The 13,813-nt window shown below is 45.3% G+C and overlaps 1 protein-coding gene across 1 annotated transcript in view; it reads right to left on the bottom strand.

The window, feature by feature from the left end:
* Window positions 1–13,813, bottom strand: part of GRM4 (glutamate metabotropic receptor 4) — a 330,292-nt gene that overhangs the window by 44,032 nt on the left and 272,447 nt on the right. Inside the window, exon 7 of the mRNA XM_088464206.1 lies at window positions 9,340–9,540. Within this exon, the coding sequence (XP_088320332.1) occupies window positions 9,340–9,540 (201 nt within the window). The remainder of the gene's footprint in view (window positions 1–9,339; window positions 9,541–13,813) is intronic.

Raw genomic sequence — 13,813 nt, 5'->3', positions numbered from 1 at the left:
ACACAATTCACAAAGATAGAAAAAAAAAGAACAATATTTTTATTGTTTGTGTAGCACACTTTGAGGGTGTCACCACCCTTTAACAGACAGACGCACGCTTGTCGCTGCTGCTTTGAGGATGCAAGTGCGGCTACAGCCCACACAATTCACAAAGACAGAAAAAAAAAGAACAATATTTTTATTGTTTGTGTAGCACACTTTGAGGGTGTCACCACCCTTTAACAGACAGACGCACGCTTGTCGCTGCTGCTTTGAGGATGCAAGTGCGGCTACAGCCCACACAATTCACAAAGACAGAAAAAAAAAGAACAATATTTTAATTGTTTGTGTAGCACACTTTGAGGGTGTCACCACCCTTTAACAGACAGGCGCACGCTTGTCGCTGCTGCTTTAAGGATGCAGGTGCGGCTACAGCCCACACATTTCACAAAGACAGAAAAAAAAAGAACAATATTTTTATTGTTTGTGTAGCACACTTTGAGGGTGTCACCACCCTTTAACAGACAGACGCACGCTTGTCGCTGCTGCTTTGAGGATGCAGGTGGAATCTAGACGGGATTTGGAACCGGGGACACACTACCTCCATCAATTGTCTAAATCCCACTGCACTAATGGCGGATACCGGACGCATGTCTAACACCAACATAGCAGTCAAGGCCTCAGTTATACGTTTTGCTTCAGGATGACTGCTGTCGTACTTCATCCTCATCGCTAGGGACTGTTGGAGGGTCAATTGTTTAGTAAAAGTAGTGATGTTCCTACTTCCTCTCTGGGATGATGAACAACTCCCAGCAGCAGCAATAGCACTAGGAGGAAGTGGTTCTTGATCTTTCCCTATTTTATTTTTATCGGAGAAAGTTTGGTCCTCCATTTATGTTATATTGATATATACGTGCGGCTAAAGCGCACACAAACACAGAAAATATTTTTTTATTTTTGCTGGAGAGTAGTGCACTTTGTGGGTTACACCACCCTTTAAGAAATGAGCCAGCCGGCTCTTTACTTATGGGACACAGGCGCACGCTTGGCGCTGCTCCTTTGTTGATGCACGTGCAGCCACAGTGCACACAAGTCACAAACACAGAAAATATATATTTTTTTGGTTTGGAGTGTACTTTGGGGGTTACAGCACCCTTTAACAGTCAAGCCAGCTGGCCCTTTACTTATGACACAGGCGCACGCTTGGCACTACTTTGTTGATGCACGTGCGGCTATTGCGCACACAATTCACAAACACAGAAAATAATTTTTTTTTTGGTTTGGACTGGAGTGTACTTTGGGGGTTACAGCACCCTTTAACGGTCAAGCCAGCCGGCCCTTTACTTATGACACAGGCGCACGCTTGGCACTACTTTGTTGATGCACGTGCGGCTACTGCGCACACAATTCACAAACACAGAAAATAATTTTTTTTTTGGTTTGGACTGGAGTGTACTTTTGGGGTTACAGCACCCTTTAACGGTCAAGCCAGCCGGCCCTTTACTTATGACACAGGCGCACGCTTGGCACTACTTTGTTGATGCACGTGCGGCTACTGCGCACACAATTCACAAACACACAAAAAATATTATTTTTTTAGCACTTGGGGGGAGCACCCCTGATGGACAGAGCACCCCCTGGACAACACTACAGCACCCCTTTAGGACTGGGACACTGCACAGGACTTTGGAGTGGACACAGCCCCTATGGAGAACTGACTGCACAACACAGTCCAGCCAGCCCCTATGGACTTTGAAGTAGTGGACACAGCCCCTATTAACAACAGCAGCACAGCACAACACAGCCAGCCCCTATGGACTTTGAAGTAGTGGACAACAGCAGCACAGCGCAGCACAGCACAGCACAGCACAACACTACTCTGCACTACACTACACTACACTACACAGCCCAGCCAGCCCTAACTCCCACCCTCCCTCTTCACTGCCCACAGCCGAGTGAGAAAATGGCGCCGACGCAGGTACCTTATATAGGATCCAAAACCCGCGAGACTCGGAAGGTGGGATGATGACGTTTTGCCTCGATTTCAGATCCGAGTCAGGTGGGAAAAGTCGAGCCTGACTCGGATCTGCCTCGGATCGGGGGGGCTCGGGGGGGTTCGGATTTCAGAAATCCGAACCCCGCTCACCCCTAGTTACAACCTAAATTAAATTAGATATTTGATAATGTAGATCTTTAAAAACTTCATGGGAACTCTCATTAGAAGCATTTGAATGAGCTGTAAGAGTCTGGGCAACAGATTAATTTCACATAAATCCTCCCTAGCAGAGAGATGTAGAGCTTATTCCAGCTAGATGGAACACATTTTCTGTTTTAGAGACTAGGGAGAAATTAAATGTAGTGAACTGCTATTTAAAACTCAATAAGTTTCCTGAGAGGAGCAGAGACATTGATGTTATAATCTATAAGTAACCCCAAATGCTTGAATTTCCATGAGAAAATTTGGGAATGAAGTAAAAGGAGACAATAAAATGAGCAATATAAGTGGTGATACTATATTTTCATGAGTAATGAAGTTTAGTATTGTCCAAGGTTGATCTGATTTTAGCTGTCATTGGCTCTATGATAAAAGCAAAGATTTTGTCTTGAATGGAAGCTCCATCAAGCATAGGGGTCAATTCAATTAGATACAAAGGGAGCGAGTTGCCGTTGAAACAGCATGTAAATGCTACCAATGACCCTGCAATTCACCCCCCTCATGGCCCAATCTCACCTCGAACTTGTGGATTTTTGTATGCAGCCCTACTGAACTGCAAACAAAGGTCTGGTGGTACCGTAAATGCAGCATATAACTGCACTTAAGGTGCATATCCACTACACGATGAAAGATCGATTGAACGATAACGACATCGTTATAGTTCAATCGTTCCTTATATTGTGCAGTGGATAATGGCCCTGATTCAGAGCCGGACGCTCTGACCAGAGCGCTCGCTCTGAATCAGGGCCCACCTCCATTAATATGGAGCGTCCTCCTGGATGCTCGTATAGCTGTGGGTCACAACCCACAGCATATACGAGCGTGCAAAATGATGGTCGCGATGGTCTTGACCATCGTGACCATCGGAACTGCGAGTAAAAGCCTGCGGTTGAGTTTCTCAACCGCAAGGCCAGGAGTGATTTTGGCTCTATCAGAGCCAAAATCACTCCCACTGACATCATTAGTGATGTCAGTGGGGCCGGCTTCAGACGGTAGGCATTCCCTTGGGAACGCCTCCGTCTGGCAGGCACGCCCCCGGCACGCCCACCAAAGGGGGCGTGCTGTCAGTCACCATCGACAGCACGCCCCCTTTGATGAGACACTCCGAGCAAAGGAAAGTCCTTCGCTCGTCGGGTCTCGCGCATGCGCACGACGGAGCTCCCTCTGTCGTGCGCATGCGCAGTGGGGAACATCGACCCACTTGCGAGCGTACTGCTGCTCGCGAGTGGGTCTGAATGACCCCCAATGTGCCCACACTGAATGATATGTCGTTCAGTGCAGGCACCCTCCCTCATCCCCGAACATGCACAACCTGACGATTTTGTCAGGTTGGCCTGCATGTTCAGGTGATGACAGATGCCGACAATGACCAGTGGGAGCGCACATCGCTGGTCGTTGCCGGCATAATTACTGCACGATTAATGAAAGATTGAACAATAACGCTGTCGTTATTGTTCAATCGTTCATTTTAATCATGTAGTGGATAGGCACCTTTACTCCTGGACACAACTAGGTCACATCTAATCGACCCCATAAAGTGAAAGGTTGCAGAAAATCTAGGCGCTATGAGAAAAGCAGTGATGTGCAGTGAGGTTAATGGCTGCGGAGGCACAACTAGAGACAGGGCCGTAACTAGGGTGGTGCAACCAGTGCCATAGCACAGGACACCACAGGGCAGGGGGCGCTGTTTGGGCCTGTCAATATTCCTGTTTATTATCATTCTCACTTGTAGCTTCCACTTCTTTTATCCCCGGCATCTCCTGGCCTCCCCTATCTCTTCCCTGGCCCTTCTCCGTGAGCCCATGGCCCTCTTTCAGGTGCATTTATGTCCCTTTTGAAAAATGGGGGGGGCAATGCTCTCTCTGGCACAGGGCACCAAAAAGTCTAGCTACGGCTCTGCGTAGAGATGGGTCTGAGTGCTGGGAGCCTGTCTCACACCCTACTCACTGTAACTCTCCCCTCACTACACTAAGCTTCAATGTCCATTAGTTATTCTACCTGCATCACTGTGTCTTCTCTTGCTGCTGCTGCTGCTGCTGGCTTGAATTTCTGATCTCTAAACACTGCAGTGCACTTCCTGGTCACATGACACATCCAAGGTGTCCCTCAGTGCTCAAGGCATGCCCCCCATACTCAGAGATGTTTATAAGTTATAAATATCTTCTTTGTATTATTCTAATCATTTTTATATCAATTCTCAGGAGTATGACAGGGGAGGCAGAAGGGGCGGAGCCTGACAGTCCATGTCATTAAGCCCTGCCCCTCGTGATAAATTGCCGCGATTGGTGCAAATTTAGCATACCAACAGGGTTAGCATACCAACACTTTGTTGGTCGTTATCCTAACCTTCCCCCTCTCCCTACCCTAACCCTCCCTCCCCAGTGTCTAACCCTAACCTCTCCCTCCCCGCACCCTAAACCTAACCCTCCCCTCTTAGTGCCTAACCCTCCCCCTAGTGCCTAACCCTAACACTAAGCCGCCTCCTAACCCCGCTACTACCTTCGGGATTCCGGCAGTCGGGATGCCGGCGCCAGAATTGACAGGTTTTGGGATTCCGGCTCCGGCATTCTGACCGCCGGAATCCCCTCCCTCTGTATTTTAACCGCATCCCAGCAGTGTTATCTAGCTATAATAATGTGTGTCTGTTTGCCTTTCTAAAACCGGTTACACACTGAGCAACGTGTACTGGTACAATATGTTGGTCCGACTGGCTGACATATTGTATCTCGAGTACACATTACAACGAGGTAATGACCGACAGAACAATACCTCTTTCCGCCCTTCATTACCTGCCATGGGTCCACATGCGATATCGTCTGGTTGGACGCGCAGCACGGCCGACCGGACGATGTCACATGCGGCTGCGGGAGCGCGCATATTGGCCGTACACACTGAGCAATGCGGCCGATATGTCGTTCCGATTCTGCCGTAAACAACTTATCATGCCGACATCGTCTCAGTGTGTACCCAGCTTAAGGATCTGTATATCATGTATGTGACGGAAACGAAAAACGGAACCCATAAAGTTTCCTTGAAAGGATTTGAAACTCTTCAGGTTTTAGCATTGCACTGTCATTACGGAAGCCTGCACACTATCTGGATATAAATGGCATATGAATTAAGCAGCTGACCATCTCATTCCTCATATCGGAGCAGCTACAGATTGCCAGACAAGGGATAACAATATATATTTTATCACATCATCTATGATTATCAAGTAAGATATATTTGCAATGATTTATTATCTAAGTGAGGTTTTTTTTCATTCTTAATTTACAGAGCTCACAGAAACAAACATAAAAAGATACAAGTATAATGAACATTACAAATGAGCTAATTTTGTAGGTAAGATGGATATTATTGAAAACAAAACATAGACTTTGAACAGAGAATAGTATATACCAGGGCCGGATAATAGGAGGGGCGAATGGGGCGGTCGCACAGGGGCCCCCACACTGACACAAATACTGACCGGAACCTGGCCACTGTGGACGGTCCCTGGCTAGTGCACGGCAGCATAAAACACAATGACAGCACACACTCACTGACACAGACTATGGAAGCCCTGCCCCCTTGCTGTCATAATGCTGCGATTCGCAGATGCGCAGGTAGGGGACGGGGCCTAATGCTGTGAAGTTCCCGCCCCACCCATCAGAAAGCTGATGAATAATGCTGCAGCAGTGCAGCTGAAACAGGTAGTGTGTGCACGCTCTTTCTCTCTCCTTCTCTCTCCCTCCACTTCTCTCTCTCTCCGCCTCTGTGCCCTCCTTGCTCTCTGTCTCCCTCCTTGCTCTCTGTCTCCCACCCCATCACTCTGTCCCACTCCCTTCCAAAATCTCTCTCTCGTACCCATTCCCTCCCCCCCCCCTCTCTCTTCCTTTTTCCCCTCTGTAGGATAACGCCATCAGGAAGATGGCATTACCCACTGCAACCGAGCCACTGAGTGCTTCACATTCTAAGGCTTGGTGTATATGAGAAATACGGTCAGACCTCCAGTTTGTGAGTTTAACCGCATTTCTACCTTTGATCCTATATCTCTATCTACAGAATCTTTTTCTATCTACCTTATGCAGTTCTATCTGTCTTTCCAGTTTATCTGTATGTGCATTTGTCTGACAGCCCTATTTAAGTCTGTTTATACATTCATCATATCGATTTGTGTCTGTTCAACGCATTTCTTAGTTTTTCTATAAGTCTGTATGTACCTATGTATACGGCAATATATATATATTTGTTTCGCTGCCATGGAATTAACAAAAGTGCAGTCAGTCACTTGGGCTAAGAATGTGAACTTCACCCTTTCCACAACACAAACAGGAATGTTCCTTTTACTAGTAATGGATATTTTGGTGAAAATTACATGTATAGATAGGCATGTAAGTTGGCATTATTACTGAGGGACATATACAGTAAATAAGCATTTCTACAGATCTGTATATAAGTGGGCATTACTACAGTTGGGCATATATTTGGGCAATACTGTTTGGCAGATAAGTGGATATTACTACTTACTTTTATTATTCATGGGAATATTACTGCCCATTTTTCTACTGATGTGCATTTTTAACTAATGGGCATTTTATTGGACATTACTAGTCGATAGGCATATGCTGTAAATTGACTTTACAACTAATGGAAATATATGTGAACCTTTCTACAGATGATCTTGAAGGTGGACTTGACTATTGATGGGTATATATTACCCCTTTTCCACTCCTGCAATAACCCAGGTTATTGCTGGGTTTTGCTGGGTAGCAGCTCTGTGGAAAAGGTTCCCTGAAAAGTAACCCAGGTCAAGTGACCTGGGAATCAAACCTGGGTAGCTACCAAGGTTAGTCTGAGGATGGACCTGGGTAATGGTGCAGTGTAATACCCCTTTTAGACCGACTTAAAAATCCCGGGTTGATGCACATGAACGTGCATCAACCTGGGATTTTTGTCGGTGGAAACGGACCAACCCAGATCCAGTGACACCGGGGATCCGACGCGGCTAGCTTGCAAGGTTGAGCACGGGTCGAACAGCGCACCCCACCCGTCCTTCCTTGGGTTGGAACCATGTGCGAAAATGGGTATAACTGAGCATTTGTTAAGCCTGTGTTGTGTGTCTCCGTGCTAAAGATTAGTTTAACGTGGGTAGGGAGTTGCTTTGGGGTAGAGGTAACCACCCTCCTTTAATTTACATAATAAATATACAATACACAATATAGTGCCCAAGTGCTAACCTAATATGCTCATAATGTTGCTGTCTATAAGACTCTAATATTAATGAAACTACAGTAAAGTGAACTGAGGTCCCTAATAATAGTGATAATAAAGACACTACAATAATGTAGAATTTAAAATAGTATATAGATTTTATTGTTAAAATACCAAATATTGCTAGGCGTGTAGTTAAACAATATTATCTGATAAATGGGCCTTATAATATAATCATACAGTGGGAGAATGGGGTATAGGATAAGTGAGGCGGCTGGTGAATGTATGTTGGTGCGCACAATTGTCAAGCAAACGTAATACTAAACATATACAAAACCAGAACCCAACTTGCTGAAGCATACCTCCCAACATGACCCATTCTAGGAGGGACAAAATGCTCTGGCCCTGGTCTTTCCTCTTAATTTATGATTGCAGTCACCTGTGTTAAACCACCTTTCTTATCAATTAACTAGTTAAACACAGGTGACGGCAATCATAAATGAAGAGGCCCAGGTGCAGAGCACTTTGCCCTCCTGGAATGGGTCATGTTGGGAGGTATGTAGTATGTACCACTGAGAGGTGTGCAAATGTGTGGATTGCCTGGGTAAGAAAAAGAGATAAAAGCCCTGATTCAGACCCGGACACTAAACCACGATCACTTGCTGCCAAAAGGGCCCGGGTATACAAATTCTGCAATCGCTTTGTGTGGCGTAAGGTTGGTTAGTGAGCAGACACAGGTGTATATGCCCACTTTCCTTTCTTAACACACGTCATCTCCAGGAAGTGTATGATTAATCGGCAACATCGAGAGCTATCGGAGCTGCACGCAGCGCTTGAGGTAGACCCTGCCCCATCGTAAGCACTGCAATCACTGCAGACTGAAATACAACCAGGTGACGTGTACAATGACACCTCCATGCTAAGTATGTACACCCTTTAAATGCCGTTTAGACGCTCAGACACGCCTGTGTTTGCACCCCCCCCCCCCGTTCACTAGCACCTTCCCCTGTTACCACCCACAAACGGCACTCAAAGTAGCGCTCAGACTTTGTGCTACGACAGCACGGTTCCCGATCGCAGTGACTGGCTCACGCACGCGCACTGCGATACATACGCATGCGCACAATGCAAACCATCGGCAGCTACGAGCGAACACTTCTTAGCGTCCGGGTCTAAATCAGACCCACTGTCCATAGCAGCCATTGGGTACCCAGAGGAATTATTGTCCATTGTTACAATTATATATGTCCATATTTGCTCTATGGTCATTTTGTGGTTGCCGCCAATACTTTTTGTTCCCTTACTTACCCCTTTCCACCCACCTTCAATAAATGTAAGATGCTATTTACAAAAGTGTGGTGTGTGTGCTGTACATGAGTCAGTGGTGGATCCAGGGCGGAGCGATCTGGGTGATTGATCCCAGTAACACCTGCCTTCAGCTGTCGGGGCAACTTTAGCAGCAGAGAGCAGGTGTGTGGCACATCAGGGCAGGGAGGGAGCAGAGACTGCTGTATGTTGGACTGAGGAGGGAGGCTGCTGCCACTGATCTGCAGCAGTCTCTGCTCTCTCCCTGCCCTGACGTGCCACACACCTGCTCTCTGCAGCTAGAGCTGGCCCGACAGCTGTAGGCAAGGGGGAAGTGTTACATGGGGGGGAGGGATCTACACAATCGCCTCTCCCTTCCCTAGATCTGGTGATAGATTGGCCAAACTACATCTACTCACAATCAAAAGCAGAAGACTTTGGTGGAGGAACTGCATCACTGAGAATAAGGAAGTAAGTGAGGACACACACGCACACACTGTAATCCCACTCCTACAAATTAGCATTTTAGAACATGAAAAACATTAGTGACAGGATATAAGACATCAGTAATTTGCTATTTACCAAAATGATTAACATTAGATTAATAAACAATTTTTAGGTTAGCAATCTCATGCTTTTCTTACCTGTAAAGTTAACATTACGAATGTATTTCAGTAGTTCAGCTCCATCAACTGGGTCCATGCGGCTGCAGAGCCCAATACTGCCAGGACACACAGCTTTGTGCATATTGTGAAGAGCATGGGCCATGGAATACACAGCATCTATAACAAACTGTACCTTGCCCTCCTGTTCATATGCAGACCCTACGCCAATCCGCTCCTGATCTGTGAAAGGGACAGAAATGGTCACTGTAAAAACAAGGAATTGTCCAAAATGAATTGCCCTGTCTATACATCTTACATTAAAACTCTTTCTGAACCCCAATAACCTTGTATATATCAGCACTATTTTTCAAGAATGCACAGGAAAGCTGTTCCAGAAGTTCTCATTAACAATGACGTAATGCAGAATGACATTCCTGAAACGGCAGAACTGTGAGGCAAAGGTACAGATATAAAAGGCGACGCTGGCTGTCGAAATTGAGTGTTTGGCAATGTGATAACTGGCTCAGCTGAACATAAAATTCTTCCCTTGCACAGGCTCTGTGTGTTGACAGTGGCTCAGCAGAGCATTTTGGGAAGAAAGGGGCAGTGCTGTATAGTAAGGAGCACATATCTGAGCTAGTCACCTACAGCCCAGCACATATATAATGAATGGACAACGGACATTCCCTGGAAAGTGAGCACTCACAACCGACTCAATGTTGCCCCACAGCGCATGCGCACGACGGAGCCGGCTCCATCGTGCGCATAAGCGAGACCCGGCTAACGATGGGCGCTCCGTCGTTAGGGGTCTCGTAGCAGACGGGGCGAGCTGTCGATGTTGAGTGACAGCTCGCCCCGTTTACTGGGTGGGCCGGGGGCGTGCCCGGCCAAACGGAGGCGTTCCAGTCGGAATGCTTGCCGTTTGGGAGCGGCCCCACTGACACCATTGCTGATGTCAGTGGGGAACTTCCTGCTCGAACAGAGTAGGAAGCTCCCTGGGGCTTACGAGTGCCCAGACCCTACCCTAGGGTCTGGTCGTAAGCCCCATGTCGGTCGTTATAGCTGTGGGTGTTTTTCTGGGGGGCATCCACGATTTTAGCAGGCGATTGAACGATAACGACGTCGTTATCGTTCAAACGTTTATAAATCGTGCAGTGTTTGGTCGTTAATGATCAACGATGCGCGCTCCCGCTGGTCATTTGATCGTCTCGTGAGTTGACCGAACATGCAGGTCAATTTCATTTGATCTATTAAAGATAGTTTGCAAATCGTTTGCAAATCGTTCAGATTGAAAGATAAAATTTCAAGGGAAAAAATAAAGGGAAAATCGTTTAGAGATTGGACAGGGAGTAGATCGTCTAGTGTATGTGCCCCTTTCACCCACAGCTTAACGATCGACAAGGAGGCGGCCGTTCAGGATGCAAGCAGCCACCCTGATTCAGAGCGACCGCTTGCATCTAACGACCGCCTCTGAATGAGGCCCTCAGTGTCATGTGGGGTAGATAGATTTATATTTCTATATTATATAATTTTATATATTCTATGTTTAACATTTTACAATATAATACTGTACCCAAAAAACCGAATGCTTCTCCGCCCACAGTATATGGTAAATATGTGACTATGAAGCTGATTTTGTGGATACAGAATTGTGAATAGCTGTGTATGGACAGTGATGGACATGAGGCTGGTACAATGGACACAGGACGCCAGGACATGGCAGAATTTGGCTGTATAGTATGTGGTGTGCATGCTATTTACCCTATTTAATATATAAAAAATTTTAGTTTATTTTTATTAAACATATCTCTTATATGAAAATGACAGTATTTCAATACGATGTAAAAAATACCCCAGTCTGAAAAGCTGCACTGGGTCACAGGGCTCTTTTCCTGCACCACAAAGTAAATGATGCCTGTAACATTCTACACATATACAGAAAGTTGTGCATTTCTTTAGCTTAAGATAGTAATAATTGGTGAAACAATGACACTGTGATATTTTATTCATAATACTAATTTACATAGTGATTTTCTTAAAGAGGACTTTACATTTGCATCCCTCTTGGGTACACTATTATAGTTATAGTTGGTGAAAATATGAAATTGAAATACAAAAGATACAAGCTACTGTACCCACAGTATCATCAGTAACACATATTTTTCATTCTACACATGAAAGCACAAGGTTATGCAGCAGTCTTGGGTTCACTACATAGGTTACAAAGGTTGGGAATAAGCAATACATGGAGCTGCCTATACATGAAAAGTACAAAATATAAATATACAAACAAGATGCCCACAGAATAATCAGCTCCACAGATTTCTAATGCCACCAACGGAAAGTACCAGCCATCTTGGGTGCACAACTTATACCGAGTGGCAGTATGATGATGATGTGACTGCATTTCGGGGTGATACAGCAAATAAGATACAATATACAAGCTGCAAGATTCCCACAGAATTATCAGTAGCATAGATTTTTCATCCTACCCATGAAAATGACCTTTAATGTATGCATACTTGCCTACCTATGTTGTCCCCTTTTTGGGAGAAGCTGGAGTTGCAGGCGCCAAATGATGGTGGTGGGGCTGGGAGCTTTGTGCCATTAAGCTCCGCCTCCTCGTGGCAAAATGCCACTGTTTACAAGTCCATGGGGAGGAGGCAGGGCAAATATGATGCGATTCTATGAGAATCACATTATATTGACCCTGCTCCCTCCCTACAGATTATATTCCCCATCCTGCCCACTTCACTAGGACTGGGCAAGATGTGGAAGGACCACTGTTCTGGGGGTCCAAGGAACTCCCAACAATGTCAAGAGTCTCCCTGTAGATGTGAGAGAGTAGGTAAGTATTAATGAATGCATTTGTAATAAAAAAATATGTTAGTAAGATAATATCCAGAACAAAAATCTTTCTACCACTTTAAAATGATCTTCACCACAATTCACTTGTCAGCAGTACTGGCCTAAAGCAGAATTTCTATTATATGTATCTATAATATGTATATATACTAGGGATGTGCAGGCTCGGATAGGTTCGAGTTTGCACGTGGAGTTCGGATTTTTCCCTCCAAAAAAACGGAACTCAGAACGAGGCAAAACGTCATCTTACATGGACGAACATCATCATTCCTGGACAAAAGACCAGGAATGATGATGTTCGTCCATGTAAGATGACGTTTTGCCTCGTTCTGAGTTCCGTTTTTTTGGAGGGAAAAATCCGAACTCCACGTGCAAACTCGAACCTATCCGAGCCTGCACATCCCTAATATATACAGTGTATATATATATATAAATATATATATATATATATCTTCTATGTATACAGCAGTAGATATATTTTATAGTGTATCAAACCTTAAATAAAAACAATTATTTTTGGAGGAAGGTCAATAGTCCTAAACATTTCAAACAGATAAGCACAAAAGAGAATATTTTATTTATTACTAGCTCTCTGTCTCTTTCCTTCTGTCTCTCTTTCTCTCCTCCCTCTCTCTCCAGCTATCCCCCCTCTTTTATCCTCCCCTCTCACTCCCTCTTACTCCATCTTTCTCTTCCCTATCCCTCTCTCCTCCCTCTTCTATTTCTTTTTCCCTCTGACAACCTTCCATCTCTTTCTTTTTGTGTTTCTCTCCCACTACTGTGTCTCTCTTGCCTCCTCCTCTCCTGCTGTGTCTCTTAACCCCTCTCTGTCTTCCTCTTTTCCCCACTGTTACTCTTCTGTCCGTCTATGTCTCTGTTTCTCTCATGCACCTCTGTTTTTGCTAGGGATGGCCATCAACCATCGATGATTAACAAACATCATTGGTTAAACACTGATGGTTGATGGGTGTGCCTTGATCCAATGGCTCACCGCCATCGATGGCACAAAGCCAAACAAGGCTTTTCTTTCCCCCTCCATGTGCCGGGACATGGAGCTTAGCTCCGCCCACCGAGTTGACCCGCGAAGTCCCGCCACCACTCCCTGATTGGCCCACTGCCCGGCCAATATTAAAACATAGATGACCATTGGTGGATGAAACCATCGATGGTTCACAGCCAATGGTTTCATACCATCAATGTCATCCACCAATGGTACCATCGATGTCAACCATTGATGGGCAACCTACCGGTGGCCATCCCTAGTTCTTGCTAGTCTCTCCTCTCTTATTTTTAGTCTTCAGTACCTCCCCCTCCATTGGCTTATCTTCAGTTCTTGTAGTTGTTGTCCTGCCAAATAGACACGGGCTGCGGAGTACATGTTATACAACATAATTAACACGCATGTGTCTAGATTGTGTATTATAAACTAAAAGTAGGGCAAATGTCATTATTTTGTATTTGTTTGTGGGGGGACAGGGGCAGGCTTGTATCAGTAATAACTGAGTAATTTCTCAGCTATTATTGAGAAATCTTAACTTACATCTCTGGAGTGCCTATATTCTTTGACTTTATATTCATCATTACTATGTTATTGATGTGTATTGTGCACCTGTGCTTGATTATTCTTTAACTGCGTCTCTTGGCAGCT

Source organism: Taudactylus pleione, unplaced genomic scaffold (genome assembly GCF_031769625.1).
Source record: "Taudactylus pleione unplaced genomic scaffold, aTauple2 ptg001607l, whole genome shotgun sequence".
Classification (NCBI taxonomy): Eukaryota; Metazoa; Chordata; class Amphibia; order Anura; family Myobatrachidae; genus Taudactylus; species Taudactylus pleione.
The sequence above is the reverse complement of the archived record's forward strand: the minus strand, read 5'-3'. Positions and strand labels throughout refer to the sequence as shown.